Source organism: Gigantopelta aegis, chromosome 14 (genome assembly GCF_016097555.1).
Source record: "Gigantopelta aegis isolate Gae_Host chromosome 14, Gae_host_genome, whole genome shotgun sequence".
Classification (NCBI taxonomy): domain Eukaryota; kingdom Metazoa; phylum Mollusca; class Gastropoda; order Neomphalida; family Peltospiridae; genus Gigantopelta; species Gigantopelta aegis.
The window spans coordinates 16,702,620-16,718,673 of record NC_054712.1 but is presented as its reverse complement, the minus strand read 5'-3'; the positions used below and the strand labels follow the sequence as shown (position 1 = coordinate 16,718,673).

At 37.2% G+C, this 16,054-nt stretch overlaps 1 protein-coding gene across 3 annotated transcripts in view; it reads right to left on the bottom strand.

Annotated features, from left to right (window-relative positions):
• Positions 1-2,914: 2,914 nt before the first annotated feature.
• The window catches only part of LOC121389559 (calbindin-32-like), a 160,570-nt gene continuing 147,430 nt past the window's right edge, over positions 2,915-16,054 (bottom strand). The window contains exon 11 of one of the 3 annotated variants that reach the window (XM_041521230.1): positions 2,915-7,785. In XM_041521230.1, the coding sequence (XP_041377164.1) occupies positions 7,609-7,785 (177 nt within the window). In that variant the 3' untranslated portion in view covers positions 2,915-7,608. The remainder of the gene's footprint in view (positions 7,786-16,054) is intronic. The other 2 variants (XM_041521231.1, XM_041521232.1) reach the window with 2 other exon arrangements.

Genomic DNA, 16,054 nt, shown 5'->3' with positions numbered 1-16,054 from the left:
TGAAAAAGGTAACGGGTTTCCACTCTAAGACTATATGTCAAAATTACCAAATGTTTGACATCCAGTAGCCGATGATCAATAAATCAATGTGTTCTAGTGATATCGTTAAACAACACAAACGTTTTTTTAATTTTTGTCAAAAATAAGGTTTGCTGATAACAACATTCATGAAATCTCTTAAAGTCACAAGTTTCTTGCAGTTAGGTTAAATCTAAGGCACTACACCTTTCATTAGTGTATAATGTGTATCGCATGGGTATGGTAATGTTTTATTATTGAATATTAACATTATCAGCAATGGGAATTAATTTAGTCCAATGGAACCTATAATGGCACTACGTAACAAGGGATACAACTCTAACTTCCACGTTGATGAGTAAATACAATGTTCGCAAAGAGTTGTCCGTAGGTATCTAATTTTGAAAGCACTATTTGTCAGGTGCGATTAAGGTTTGTTTTTGTTTAACGATACCATCAGAGCACATTGATTAATTACTCATCGGCTATTGGATCTCAAACATTTGGTAATTCTGACACGTAGTCATCGAAGGAAACCCGCTACAATTTTCAATTAGCAGCAAGGGATCTTTTATATGCACTTTCCCACAGACAGGATAGTACATACCACGGCCTTTGACCAGTTGTGGTTAACTGGATGGAACGAGAGAAAACCCTAATCAGCTTGATGGATCCACCGACTCCTCACCGATTGAGCTAGTGCAGGGCGCACATTAAGTCAATACTTTGCTTAATGTGTAGGGCGAGTTGCTTCCCTCTATTTAGCAAATTTAAAATTGCTTGCAAATGTTTTATGTTGTCATTGGAGGATTTATTTTGTTAATAATGATGCATGTACTTAAATCGGGATTTAGTGAGTATGGTAGATTATACATGTTTTGTTTGTGTGTCTATTTGTTGCACTATTTCGGTTGAGAAACGGTTGAAACATGGTGTCACAAGTTTTGAATACCGGGTATGTAACATGGGCATGATGTATATAAAATATCTCTTGCTACTAATGGAAATATACCGGGCTCGTGGTTAAGCCATCGGACATGAAGCTGGTAGGTACAGGGTTCGCAGCCCGGTACGGGCTCCCACCGAGAGCGAGTTTTAATGACTCACTGGGTAGGTGTAAGACCACTACACCATCTTCTCTCTCACCAACTACTAGCTCGAGTCACCTTCAGCTCTCCCCTTATTGATATTGATATGTAGAGGAAGGAGGAAGGGGTATATCAAAGGCCGTGGTATGTGCTATTATGTCTGTGGCATAATACATATAAAAGATCCCTTGCTACTAATTGAAACATTAATCATCGGCTATTGGATGTCAAACATTTGGTAATTTTGACATATAGTCTTAGAGAGGATACCCGCTACATGTTTTCATTAGTAGCATGGGATCTTTTATATGCACCATCCCACAGACAGGATAGTACATACCACGGCCTTTGATATACCAGTATTGCTGCACTGGCTGGAACGAGAAATAACTGAATGGTTCCACCGACGGGGATCGATCCCAAACCGACCGGGCATCAAGCCAGCGCTTTATCACTGGGTTACGTCCCACTCTCCGCACTAAACACCTCGTAACGCATTCTCACTGACAGTTTACGACGGAATGTTAACCGGCCTCGGTGGCGTCGTGATTAGGCCATCGGTCTACAAGCTGGTAGGTACTGGGTTCGGATCCCAGTCGAGGCATGGAATTTTTAATCCAAACCCTGAGTGAGTGCTCCGCAAGGCTCAACGGGTAGGTGTAAACCACTTGCACCGACCAGTGATCCATAACTGGTTCAACAAAGGCCATGGTTTGTGCTATCCTGCCTGTGGGAAGCGCAAAAAAAAAATATCTTGCTGCCTGTCGTAAAAGAGTAGCCTATGTGGCGACAGCGGGTTTCCTCTAAAAAAGAAAAAACCAGTGTCAGAATGACCATATGTTTGACGTCCAACAGCCGATGATAAGATAAAACAAATCAATGTGCTCTAGTGGCGTCGTTAAATAAAACAAAGTTTACTTTTTTTACGGACTGTCACTCACATCAGACATGTTATCATAAATCAAAGCATAGTGAAAGAACTCATTACACCGCACCCAGGCGCGGGGGTGGGGTGGAGGTGGGTGGCACTTGCACATCATTCGTATACATCATCAAATCTCTCCTGTCTGTCATTCACATCAATAAACGCATTCTCTATAGCCTTCGTTTTGTCTCGTTGAAGATATTTCGAGATTTCCTCAACAGTTGTTCAACCAGTTTGAAGGGTGCTTGTTAAGAACAGTCTGCTGAAGTTCACAAACAAGCATGCTCATCAAGAGTCATAGAGAGATGGAGTGTCCTTTTGTTTCTCGTTATATTCAATTAACGTTCTGACACCCTGTCCTTGAGACACGTTAGCAAAGGTATCTGACCTGTCGGTCATAGACAGTGGTTAGTCGAAGCCCATCAGTGGATTCGTTATCTGATTCAGTTTCTCACCCCAACTAGTAACCTTGAGACACCTAAACAGAGATATCTGACCTGTCTTGTCATAGACAGTGGTTAGTCGAAACCCATCAGTGGATTCGTTATCTCATTCCTTTTCTCACCCCAGGCACGGCGTAGCATGGGGGTGGGGGTGTTGGGGGTGGCTCTAGCCTCCCCCCCCCAATAATTCAGAATAAAAAAAAAAAATATTGGTACTAAATCTTAAGACGGCGATTAATTTTACTTGTAGAATGCAGAACATTGCATTTCAGGACATTTAGTTTTGAAACTTTTATGGGGGAGCATACCCCCTGTACCCACTAGAAACTTTGCTCTGCGCCTTCGATCTCACTCAAGTCGCCCAATATCTAGTTGCATCCGCCGTGCCTGGCATTAAAACAAAAACTGCAAACATACCACTAAGACAACTCATAACAACATTTAAAATAATACTTTTATTAAACACTGTTTATATAAAGTATTACCATGACAAAGGACAAATAAGATGAACAATGTTAACAAAAGTGTAGCCACCCTAACTAGTGTAGCTTAAGAGATAGCAAAAACAATGCTAAAATACAGAATAGATATAGTAATAGCACTCCAAGACTAGGAAATAAAGAAAAGAAAAGAATATATATATATATATATATATATATATATATATATATATATATATATATATATATACACGTATAAATTGGTTGAAAGAGTATTTAAAACAAATCTATACACCTTTTCGCAAGTAGCGATAACACTGTGATCTATATAATCAAAAATAAGTATGTAAACGAGAACCACTTATAAACGCTCATACCTGTATATATTACATTCATCTCTATCCTGTGCAAGTAGTCTTGGGAATGGCAGTCCTCCAAAAAGCGGTGTATGTGCTTTCCTGTCTGTGGGACAGTGCATATAAAAGATCCCTTGCTGCATTAGGGAAAATGTAGCGGGTTTCCTCTGTTGACTACGAGTCATAATTACCACATGTTTGACATCCAACAGCCGATGATTAATTAATCAATGTGCTCTAGTGGTGAAGTTAAACAAAACAAACCATTACTTTGTATGGTGATCACAAACGATGAAAAAAGCCTGAGTCGGTTTAAAGGACTATTTGTTTTTTCTTACATGGAACAAAATGCAGTACTGTTAGCTATCATTAAAATGGTAAACACAGTCATTCCCATTAGCTAGATACAGTGTTCTAAAAGCGCGTGTTTGGTTTGAATAACAATTACCTAGATATGTTGATGTAAATACATGTTAATTTTGAATAATAATTATCTAAAGAAAGTGATGAAAAGAAGTGTATTAGCTTCGAATAACGACTGACTATATCAAGTGTTGTCACAACGTGTATAAGTTTTGAAAAACAATTAACGAGATACATTGTTGTAAAAGCGCGTGTTAGTTTTGAATAATAGTTACCTAGAGAAAGTGTAAAAACGTGTGTTAGTTTTGAATAATAGTTATCTAGAGAAAGTGTAAAAACGTGTGTTAGTTTTGAATAACAGTTGTCTAGAGTAAGTGTAAAAACGTGTGTTAGTTTTGAATAACAGTTGTCTAGAGAAAGTGTAAAAACGTGTGTTAGTTTTGAATAACAGTTGTCTAGAGAAAGTGTAAAAACGTGTGTTAGTTTTGAATAACAGTTAGCTGGATAAAGCGTTATGGAACCAGGTGTTAGTTTTGAATAACAATTATCTACAGAAAGTCTTGTAAAAGCGTGTGTCAGTTGTGAATAACGATTAGCTAGATTTAGCGTTGTTGAACAGTGTGCTAGTTTTGAATAAAAATGATCTAGATAAAGTGTTGTAAACGCGTGTGTTAGTTTTCAATAACAGTTAGCTGAATACAGTGCTGTAGAATGCCTGTATCGGCACATGGTGATATCTAGATTAATTCACGCTAGTGTCCGTTTCAGTCGCACATATAACAGAAAAGAACTGCACCTATATTTAAAATACGTAGTCATGGTAACAGTGATACACACCTGAGTGACATACACGATACATTAAATGGAATTATGCTGACACATTATAACTGATGTATAGAAACATGACATTTTAATTCGATATAAAGAAACGTGACATATATTTTAGACTAAAGCTAAGTAATAATAATAATTTTTAAAAACCCAAGTGGATACAAGTACACGTGTTTCATAAACGAATACTTGGTTATGTGAACTAAATTACCTAGCAACTATTGTCGAATAAAAACTAAAGCTGGTCATCCATTCATACGTGATCTGTGGGCCGTGTCCGCATCCGCATCCGCATCCGTGTATGTATGAATTGTACATCCATAAATACGTATTGAAATATGTGGAAACACTCTAAATATGAAAAAATAATTCCCATTGTCATTGATGTGATCGAGGTGATGCCAAGCCTCAAAATAACGCATCTGTGTTAGTGATAAATCACTCACAGAGGGATTCCTCGCGGACGCGGACACCATCATGGTAACGAAGCGGATAAATGGATGCTTCGCAACGTCTTCCCTATGTAGCGATTTTTCACAGACACGGAGTGCATCAATGGATGCTTCGCAACGTCTTCCCGATGTAGCGATTTCTCACGGACACGGAGTGCATCAATGGATGCTTCGCAACGTCTTCCCTATGTAGCGATTTATCACGGACACAGGGTGGACCAATGGATGCTTCACAACGTCTTCCCTATGTAGCGATTTCTCACGGACACAGGGCGGATCAATAGATGATTCGCAACGTCTTCCCTATGTAGCGATTTCTCACGGACACAGGGTGGATCAATGGATGATTCGCAACGTCTTCCCTATGTAACGATTTCTCACGGACACATACACATATGCGAATCACGGATCACGGATCACGGACCACGTATTACGTATCACGTATGGATGGGTGGCTAGCTTAAGACAAACATGTATCCTTAAACAGTTACTATCCTAATCATATAATATATAATATAAGCACCGGTCGTTTGGTTCTTGAGGATATTTATAGTCATTCACCTGCTTATGTCCTATTAAGGTTCAAGCATGTCGTGCTGGGCACACACCTCAGCTATATGAACAGTCTGTCTAGGACAGTGGGTTGGTGGTTAGTTGTTAGTGGTTAGTGAGAGAGAAGAGGGTGTAGTGGTCTTACACCTACCTATTGAGTCGTTAAAACTCTCTCTGGGTGGGAGCCGGTACCGGGCTGCGAACCCAGTACCTACCAGCCTTATGCCATGTGGCCCAACCACTACACCACCCAGGCCATAGAAGATAGAGCTGGGGATTACTTATAAATGGTCAATTTCAAAATTCAGGGAGCCGGTAACGGGAGGCGAACCTAGTACCTACCAGCCTTAAGTCCGGCGGCTTAACCATTAAACCAGCCAGGCCATAGAGGATAGAGACGGAGCATACTATAAATTGTCAATTTGAACATTTCTGACGACCAAACAAACTGTCGCCAAGTTATCTTAAATACACACATTAGTTACATCTGACTCACCAATATTTTGGTGCGATCAGTGTTAAACTTACGTGTAGCTTTGTACTAGTCACTAACATATAGTTTAATGTCATCGTGAACTCCAAATTGATTACTCTAAAAGTCTGCGACATCAGATTTAGGAAAGTGTAAAATGTAATTTAAACAAATATTTTCATTGTACAAATGTTTGTATAAAACGCGACACGACACGTAGAAAAAACTATAACATTAGATATTTACAATATTATTCTGTTCTAGTAACTTAGTTTTTGAAGTTCACTTCTCATTAGATGTGATATTTTATTTATTATTATTATTATTATTATTATTATTATTATTATTATTATTATTATTATTTCATCATTATTATTATTATCATTAATAATAATAATAATAATAATATTATTATTATTATTATTGTCGTTATTGATGTTATAATCTAACTAGTAATATGCTAAATATTGCTATTATAAGGTCAAAATAAACTTCCCACCCAAGCATGCATTCATTTTCTACTGGTTTTCATTTTATTAGGGCCCAAAAGGAGGCTATACGGCAACGGTCCATATTGTAATTGTTAGATTATGATTAATCCAGAAAATATTTGTAATAACATTTCCCCCCGTACCTTGCATTTTAGACAAAAAACCGCACATAATTTCATAATATATTTCGAAACATTTTGCGAGCAAGATATATGTACTAAGCACACTTATAACTATTATAATAATAATTAAAACCCACCCCATAAATGAATATGTAATTAAACTAAGTTGATATCTTAGTCAATTGTGATTATTTTCAAAATCATGTATGTTACATAATGTGTAATTATTATGAAAATCCACAACACTTAACATAACAATGAACATGAAAGACAAACAAATATTTCATAATCTGCATTTATGATTATAGATAATGCAAAACAAACAAATCGATGAACATGATTTCTTGATTTATGAAAAATAGAAAATACACAATGAAGAAAGTGATAAAATGGAATATATACTGATGGAAAGAAATAAGGGAACACATCAAATTGTAGACCAAATTTAATTCACAACTAGCGTAGTAATGTCTGTATTTCATACCAAGTTGTAATGTGTGATTGAATGTCTGTAGTGTTGAATGTGCTGCCTATATGTTCCCAGTCAACTTCTGACAATATGAATTGATTTTTGATGCAGTCATTATTTCTTGTTGTTATCTGTGTGATCCTTTATTTCTCTCCATCAGTATAGTTTGGATTTTATTATTGTGCTTTGCAGAAACGTGCCGACATCAATACATCTACATAAACAATTTAAAAAATAGTTTAAATATAAATACTACATAATTTTAAAAATATAATGAAATAAATAACCATTAAAAATATAATCAATAATAAAAAATAAAAAATATAAACAATAATGATAATTAAGTAACTAAATAAACACATGTACAGGACTAAATATATAATGATTCGATTCGATTCCACTGTAATATATTGTAATGGTGACTGAAAACAATTACGTCATATTTGTCTACAACAAGAAAATAAAATGGGTGAAAAGAAAACCACCAAAATGTAACTTTCATAATTTCGTGAAAGTTTAGCGAAAGCTAAACAAAGCAAGCACCCAATGTAACTAAATGTTTTTAAAAATGTTTACATATGACTTATCACTTCAGTAAACAAGGCATTTTGTCTTTGGCTAATTCCAATGGATCAATGGCGTCATAATTCTGTGACGAAAGCACCATGTACATTTCCTTGCGGTTTATCCTCCCGTCCTGATTCAAGTCGCATGCTTCAAGCAGAGCTTTTTTACATTCCTCCAAGTCACTGGAGTCAAAATCCTGAAAAGATACATCGCACCCAATGAACAAAATGTAAAAAATTGTGGTAAAAGTGCACAACACACGGTGTGACTTGTTGTAACGATTTGTACCCTACAGCTACAACATGCTGGGCCGAATTTACGAAGGCAGGTTTGTTTTCTTAAACGCAGGTGTTTTAGCATTGTACATGTATGCAGTAACACGCGTGTAAGACAAACAGGTGTTTTAGCATTGTAAATGTATGCAGTAACACGCGTGTAAGACAAACAGGTGTTTTAGCATTGTAAATGTATGCAGTAACACGCGTGTAAGACAAACAGGCTTTGTAAATTCGACCCGCTGTGTTTGAGATCCGGAAAGAACTAATATTTCAATCCCACTGCCTAAAACATTAAATTTTGAATATATTTGATTAAATATTGAAATGCATGACTGCTGACCCATTAGCTGCTCCCCCCCCCCCCCCAACCCCCACCCCACCCCACACACACACTCTCAGTTCCTGGCAGCTTTTGGTGGATACAAATTAGGCCAAGAGGACCAACCCCTTTTATTCAACTTAATGACCCCCTACCCCCTTTAAAAAACAAACAGACTGAAACTGGTATATCCTTATTTTTATTTGATGTGATTATTTTAACTATTTCAACCATTCATTCTGCATGTGGTTACCAAAGTCAACCCGTGATGACGAACCTTAAGGCCCATTTCCGTTATGCTGAGTTGCGTGAGAGTGTTTTGTGAGCGGCTATGCATGTCTGTTTGTTTTGTTTTCATTAAAAAAAAAATCCATGTGCACGCTCTAGTTGTGAAATGCAATCTTTGCAAGTTGACGCATGGACGCGCTTTCTCACATGACGCACATGCAACAGGTGATAATGAAATGATTTACTAGATAGATTTACTTGGTAATGATTTACTTGATAGACAGACAGACAGATAGCCTTTCTTAATTACAAGAGAATAAAATTTAGAATATAAATACAAGCAATATAAATTGTAATGAGCCACTCTATACTGAGTTTTGAGAGACTATTCGCTAAAAGTATCTGAAAGATAAATAAAGTAAACGACTCAATATAGTAGAGTTAAAACAATGGCAACACAAATAAAACAATAAGATATATACCGTTAAAATATTATACATAAATATCTCATAGTATATGATTTTCCACATTTAAGAATGCTATGGCAAGTTTTTTGACAGCTAAGATACAAATATCGGGACAGGACAAGATAGAACACAATTTTTGCATGTCGGTGCAGTCATCGTGATTAACAAGTAAAGTTCTACAGTGTGGGAGTAGTTCTAACGATATGAGTGATATACAATTACACATATTAACGTTTCTTACACACAAGATAAAGAGAATCTATCATGCAATGGCTGCTAGAAATCTCAACCTGAGAGAACCAACTGTTTGTCTGAAACAAGCATTGATAGGTGTCATGCAAATCAGGGTTGGAATCCCTATATGTCTAACAAGGTTTTAACAAGGTTCCTTCCAGGTAAACAACTGTATCTCAGGGGTGACATTTCTTCACCTGCAACCGCTCATAACAGATTCTCTTTTTCTATGAAGCCAACACAAAGGTTTACGATAAAACAAATACCGTGATACAAATAGAAAATAAAAAAGAAAGATGCCCGCCTTGGCACTGCCCGCACTAATACATCAAATCTCTTTCTCCGCCTCCCCTCTCTCTATCTATCTGTCAATCGCTATTTGTCTCTCTTCTCCTTTTTTTTAATTTTTATGTCCGACGTCTGCGTGTCTACCTGTCTGGGTCCCCCACCCCCCACCTCTCTCTCTCTCTCTCTCTCTCTCTCTCTCTCTCTCTCTCTCTCTCTCTCTCTCTCTCTCTCTCTCTCTCTCTCTCTCTCTCTCTCTCTCTCTCTCTCTGTGTGTGTGTGTGTGTGTGTGTGTGTGTGTGTGTGTGTGTGTGTCTCTCTCTGTGTCTCTCCCTCTCTATGTCTGTCTGTCTCTAATCCAAGTGGGTTTTCAGAGGACAAAGTATTTTAAACCTTGACTTGTTATCATAAGCGTACGAGACTGGGGCTGGGGCGGCAGTTGCCCCCCCCCCCCCCCCCCCCCCCCCCCCCGAATCCTCAAATTCGGGCAAAAACGACAGAGATATTCGGGCAAAATGTGCTAATCTGATAACTTTTTACCATGTATTTTCATCATTCTACCTTCAAAATTAGTTGTAATCCATGTAAAAATGCGTATTGATTCGTTTACAACCCTATATAACTGTTTAGTAGTAATGCTAATATGAATAAATGTCGTTAACCAGATTCGGGCATTTAATTCGGGCAAAAGCCAGCCTGCCCCCTACAAAAAAGGGAGCCCGTACGCCTGTGCTTGTTTTGCTTTACTTTATTCAGACTGACGATGACGATGACGATGGACGATGCTAATTCATTCGCCTGGTGAAGAGACTGCTCGAATACGCGTTCACCACTTTCCCCACATTTCTCACAAGTACTGTAGTACATATTGTATTAATCAGCAAATTATTTAAACGGGTACATTAAAAGTGTCTCTAGGGTGGCTTTTAACACGACAGTTGTAGATGTAATCTTGTCATTAGAGATTCGACGCGCGTGACACTTCAACAAACATTCTGGTCCATCGTCAGTGCCAAGTAAATGTTACTCAATAGTATTGTCTTAACCCAGACAAGAATATAAATGTTTAAACTTTGACTATGGAGTAGTTAAGCTTAAAAAACGTTTCACTTTACAACATAATTATGGGAGTCCTCCCCCCTACCACACACACACACACACACACACACGCGCGCGCGCGCGCGCGCGCACACACCATTTAACAGCTGGGGAAAAACCTGCTACACTAGCAGCAAGGGATCTTACATGCAGTTTCCCCACAGACAAAATACTACATACAATGGCCTTTGGTAAACCAATCGTGAGTCAGTGGTTGGGATTGGAAAACGAATCAGATAATGAATCCACTGATGGGTTTCGACTATCCACTGTCTATGATAAGACAAGTCAGATACCTCTGCTCAGGCGTCTCAAGGTCACTGGTTGCGATGAGAAAACGAATCAGATAATGAATCCACTGATGGGTTTCGACTAGCCACTGTCTATGCCAGACAGGTCAGATACCTCTGCTAAGGTGTCTCAAAGTTACTAGTTGGGGTGAGAAAATGAATCAGATAACGAATTCACTGATGGGTTTCGACTAACCACTGTCTATGACAGACAGGTCAGATATCTCTGCTAACGTGTCTCAAGATCACTAGTTGCGATGAGAAAACGAATCGGATAATGAATCCACTGATGGGTTTCGACTATCCACTGTCTATGACAGACATGTCAAATACCTCTGCTCAGGCGTCTCAAGGTCACTGGTTGCGATGAGAAAACGAATCAGATAATGAATCCACTGATGGGTTTCGACTAACCACCGTCTATGCTAGACAGGTCAACTACTTTTGCTAAGGTGTCTCAAAAACAGGTTGCCTGGACGTTAATTGAATATAAAGAGAAACAAAAGGACACTTCATCTCTCCATGACACTTGATGAGCATGCTTGTTTGTGAACTTCAGCAGACTGTTTTAACAAGCACCCTTCAAACTGGTTGAATAACTGCTGAGGAAATCTCGAAATATCTTCAACGAGAGAAAACGAAGGCTACAGAGAATTTGTTTATTGATCTGAATGACAGACAGGAGAAACTTGATGATGTATGCGAATTGTGCGCAAGAATTCATGCATTACTTTTGTTAAATGACCACTTCGGTAGATCCATTCAACTGATTGGTGTTTTCTCGTTCCAACCAGTGCACCACAACTGGTCAAAGGCCGTGATATGTGCAATCTTGTCTGTGGGATGGTACATATAAAAGATCCATTGCTGCATCAGAAAATTAATCAATGTGCTCTAGTGGTGTCCTTAAACAAAACAAACTGTAACTCTTCTAAACCACAGCTGGGTAATTATGAACATTTTATGAAAACTAGTTCAACCATGTTATACATAGCCATTATCATTTAATTAACCAACGTACTGCTTCAGTGAGGTCGCTATGGTTATATGTAGTCTGTCAACAGAAAATTCAATAACAAAAACAGAAAACAAAATCGATCAAAGAACTCGAATATCTGCTGGAGAGCGGGTCAAGTTGTCAACGGTGAAGTCGTTACCAAGACGCTGACGTGGTAATGACGCAGGATTCTTTACTGAAGACTTATTAGTGCTATTATTACGGGAGACAGGTAGAACTGATGTTTCATCTCTTGTCATGATGAGTTCATTCTACTGTTATCATACAAAATGACCGATCCAGACTTTGATAACATTTATTTGTCTCAACACCAGCCAAGAGGAAATTGCCAATGTCGACAAATTTGATGTAGCGATGTCTGGAACACGTTTTTAACAGCATCTTCACAAATAGAGTTTGAAGAAAGCATTTTAAAACGACGATCCATCAGTTTTCACAACTATATATAGTCCGTTTGCTTAAAAAGGGAACCGATGGAATGGCATGCAACTCCATATTTAATAACGTTAAAACTGATATGAAAACATATTATTAAAAAGACAGACTCTAGTTTCAACCCGTGAAAATTAACACTAAGTTTAGTTAATCTACAAACCTGTAACACATTTGGATAAAGTTACAATAGAGTGAAACACGAGTCTGTGACTGAAATGGTGAAATACCCTCTAAAACTAGACTAAAACTGGACTCCATAACTGTTACGTCTCAAACGCACGTGCGTTTTAAAAAATATGATAAATGCATTTTGTGATATTAAAAACACCAGAATTACCAAAAACACTTCGAATGTACGGAAATTGATAATCTAAACCATAAAATCTATGTAAAGTATGAATTCAGTTATCAGAAACGGCAATAATAGTAAAAAATATGCCTTAGTGTTTAAAAACTAGGGTATGTCCCTTTAACATTTTAACTCATACCAGCCTCCATAAATATGTTTTACGAAAACATTTATATCAAATTACCATCAAATTATATCAAATTACATGAATTTGTTGATTAACTTTTATTTATTAATACCAGCGTGAAAACAGAATGCTGGAACAGCCAATACAATTAGTAATCGATAATGCTGTACACAGATACTAAAGAATTGCGTGTGCTTTACCTTTCAACCACTGAAATTTGATAGCAATTTGTTAAGAAACCTTCTTTATTTACACTTATAATTTTTGTTTAAAAAAATGTTATATGAGTCGGTATGAATTTCAATTCATTCATTCATTCATTCCAACTTATTTTCGTGCTTATATCCAATTAAGGTTCAGGCACGCTGTCCTGGGCACACACCTCAGCTATCTGGGCTGTCTGTTCCGGACAGTAGGTTAGTTGTTATTTGGTTAGTGGTTAGTGAGAGAGAAGAGGGTGTAGTGGTCTTACACCTACCCGTTGAGTGCGTGCGTGCGTTATACTTTAGCATGCTCATATACCACGGAGGTTTCGAGCATGTCCGCCACAGGGTTCGGTCTCTGGGAAGCCAGGGGCCCAGTCCGGGGCAGAACCCATTGAGTAGTTAAATATTCGCTCTGGGTGGGAGCCAGTACCGGGCTGCGAACCCTGTACCCTTTATATATATATATATATATGTATGTTTTGAGTATCACACTGAATTAAGCAAGGATTTCCAATGAATAGATGATTTGTTCAGTTTCTAATTCACAAGACCGTCCTGTTTTTAGTGCTACACAACAACTATCTAAAGGCGTTCTTTTCTAACTTTTCTACATTAAAATTCTTAACCATGTAAACTGAGTCCCAAGATAAGGAAGTCCCTTGATGTCACGTGATATTATAATATTATAATTATAATCATTGCAACACGATCACTATGACCTGACCTGACCTGACCTGACCTTACTATCACTATGACAACGTCTGCATTCTCTATAATATTACAGTAAAATACTCTTATAACAAACCAGAAGGGACCATGATAGTTAGTTCGTTATAGCAGTAGTTCGTTATAGCAGTAGTTCGTTATAGCAGTAGTACATTGTACACATTTGCATAAGTTGGGCATTATAATATATATAAAAATAAAACGGGATTTTACGATCAGTTCGTTCTATGCAGTAGTTCGTTCTAAGCATGTTCGTTATATATGTGCTTTACTGTATATCACTGCGGGTATATTCTCTAGTTAATAACTGAACAACATAAATAGAAAACTAGTCGTTTTAATAGGGCAAACTCCGGACGACTTTTATGATTCAAAAATTAAAGTTCATTCCATTATGTGATGTCTGTAACTTATATGCTAATAAATATCGTTTCTATTTTCAACAGATTTTTGTCATTAAGTGTCCTCACGAATGATTTAAACCGGCCTCAGTGGCGCAGTGGTTAAGCCATCGGACTACAGACTGGTAGGTACAGGGTTCGCAACCCGGTACCGGTGTAACAGTCTAAAATATACCTCCCGCCAAACTATACCCAGGGTTAAAGTGGACTAGCCCGTGTTATACCCCTAACCCTAACCCTCATTTTTATTACTAACTTGTATACAAAATAAATAAATAATAATAAACACTTTAAAAGGAAAGTAACTATTGTTTTCATAAAAATAAAACTATCGCAGATTAGTCATTTTAGAAAATATTTCGATATTCTCTAGCCCAAAATATATAAATTATGATTGAAAAAACCCCTCTGGACAATGAAATACAGACTTGAGAGGTATATTCTGGGCTATTTTGAGTATCACACTGAATCAAGCAAGGATTTCCAATGAATAGATGATTTGTTTAGTTTCTAATTCACAAGACCGTCCTGTTTTTAGTGCTGAAACACAACAACTATCTAAAGGCGTTCTTTTCTAACTTTTCTACATTAAAATTCTTAACCATGTAAACTGAGTCCCAAGATAAAGAAGTCCCTTGATGTCACGTGATATTATAATATTATAATTATAATCATTGCAACACGATCACTATGACCTGACCTGACCTGACCTGACCTGACCTTACTATCACTATGACAACGTCTGCATTCTCTATAATATTACAGTAAAGTACTCTTATAACAAACCAGAAGGGACCATGATAGTTAGTTCGTGATAGCAGTAGTTCGTTATAGCAGTAGTTCGTTACAGCAGTAGTTCATTATACACATTTGCATAAGTTGGGCATTATAATATATATGAAAATAAAACGGGATTTTACGATCAGTTCGTTCTATGCAGTAGTTCGTTCTAAGCATGTTCGTTATATATGTGCTTTACTGTATATCACTGCGGGTATATTCTCTAGTTAATAAATGAACAACATAAATAGAAAACTAGTCGTTTTAATAGGGCAAACTCCGGACGACTTTTATGATTCAAAAATTAAAGTTCATTCCATTATGTGATGTCTGTAACTTATATGCTAATAAATATCGTTTCTATTTTCAACAGATTTTTGTCATTAAGTGTCCTCACGAATGATTTAAACCGGCCTCAGTGGCGCAGTGGTTAAGCCATCGGACTACAGACTGGTAGGTACAGGGTTCGCAACCCGGTACCGGTGTAACAGTCTAAAATATACCTCCCGCCAAACTATACCCAGGGTTAAAGTGGACTAGCCCGTGTTATACCCCTAACCCTAACCCTCATTTTTATTACTAACTTGTATACAAAATAAATAAATAATAATAAACACTTTAAAAGGAAAGTAACTATTGTTTTCATAAAAATAAAACTATCGCAGATTAGTCATTTTAGAAAATATTTCGATATTCTCTAGCCCAAAATATATAAATTATGATTGAAAAAACCCCTCTGGACAATGAAATACAGACTTGAGAGGTATATTCTGGGCTATTTTGAGTATCACACTGAATCAAGCAAGGATTTCCAATGAATAGATGATTTGTTTAGTTTCTAATTCACAAGACCGTCCTGTTTTTAGTGCTGAAACACAACAACTATCTAAAGGCGTTCTTTTCTAACTTTTCTACATTAAAATTCTTAACCATGTAAACTGAGTCCCAAGATAAGGAAGTCCCTTGATGTCACGTGATATTATAATATTATAATTATAATCATTGCAACACGATCACTATGACCTGACCTGACCTGACCTGACCTTACTATCACTATTACAACGTCTGCATTCTCTATAATATTACAGTAAAGTACTCTTTATAACAAACTAGAAGGGACCAAGACAGTTAGTTCGTTATAGCAGTAGTTCGTTATAGCAGTAGTTCGTTATAGCAGTAGTACATTGTACACATTTGCATAAGTTGGGCATTATAATATATATG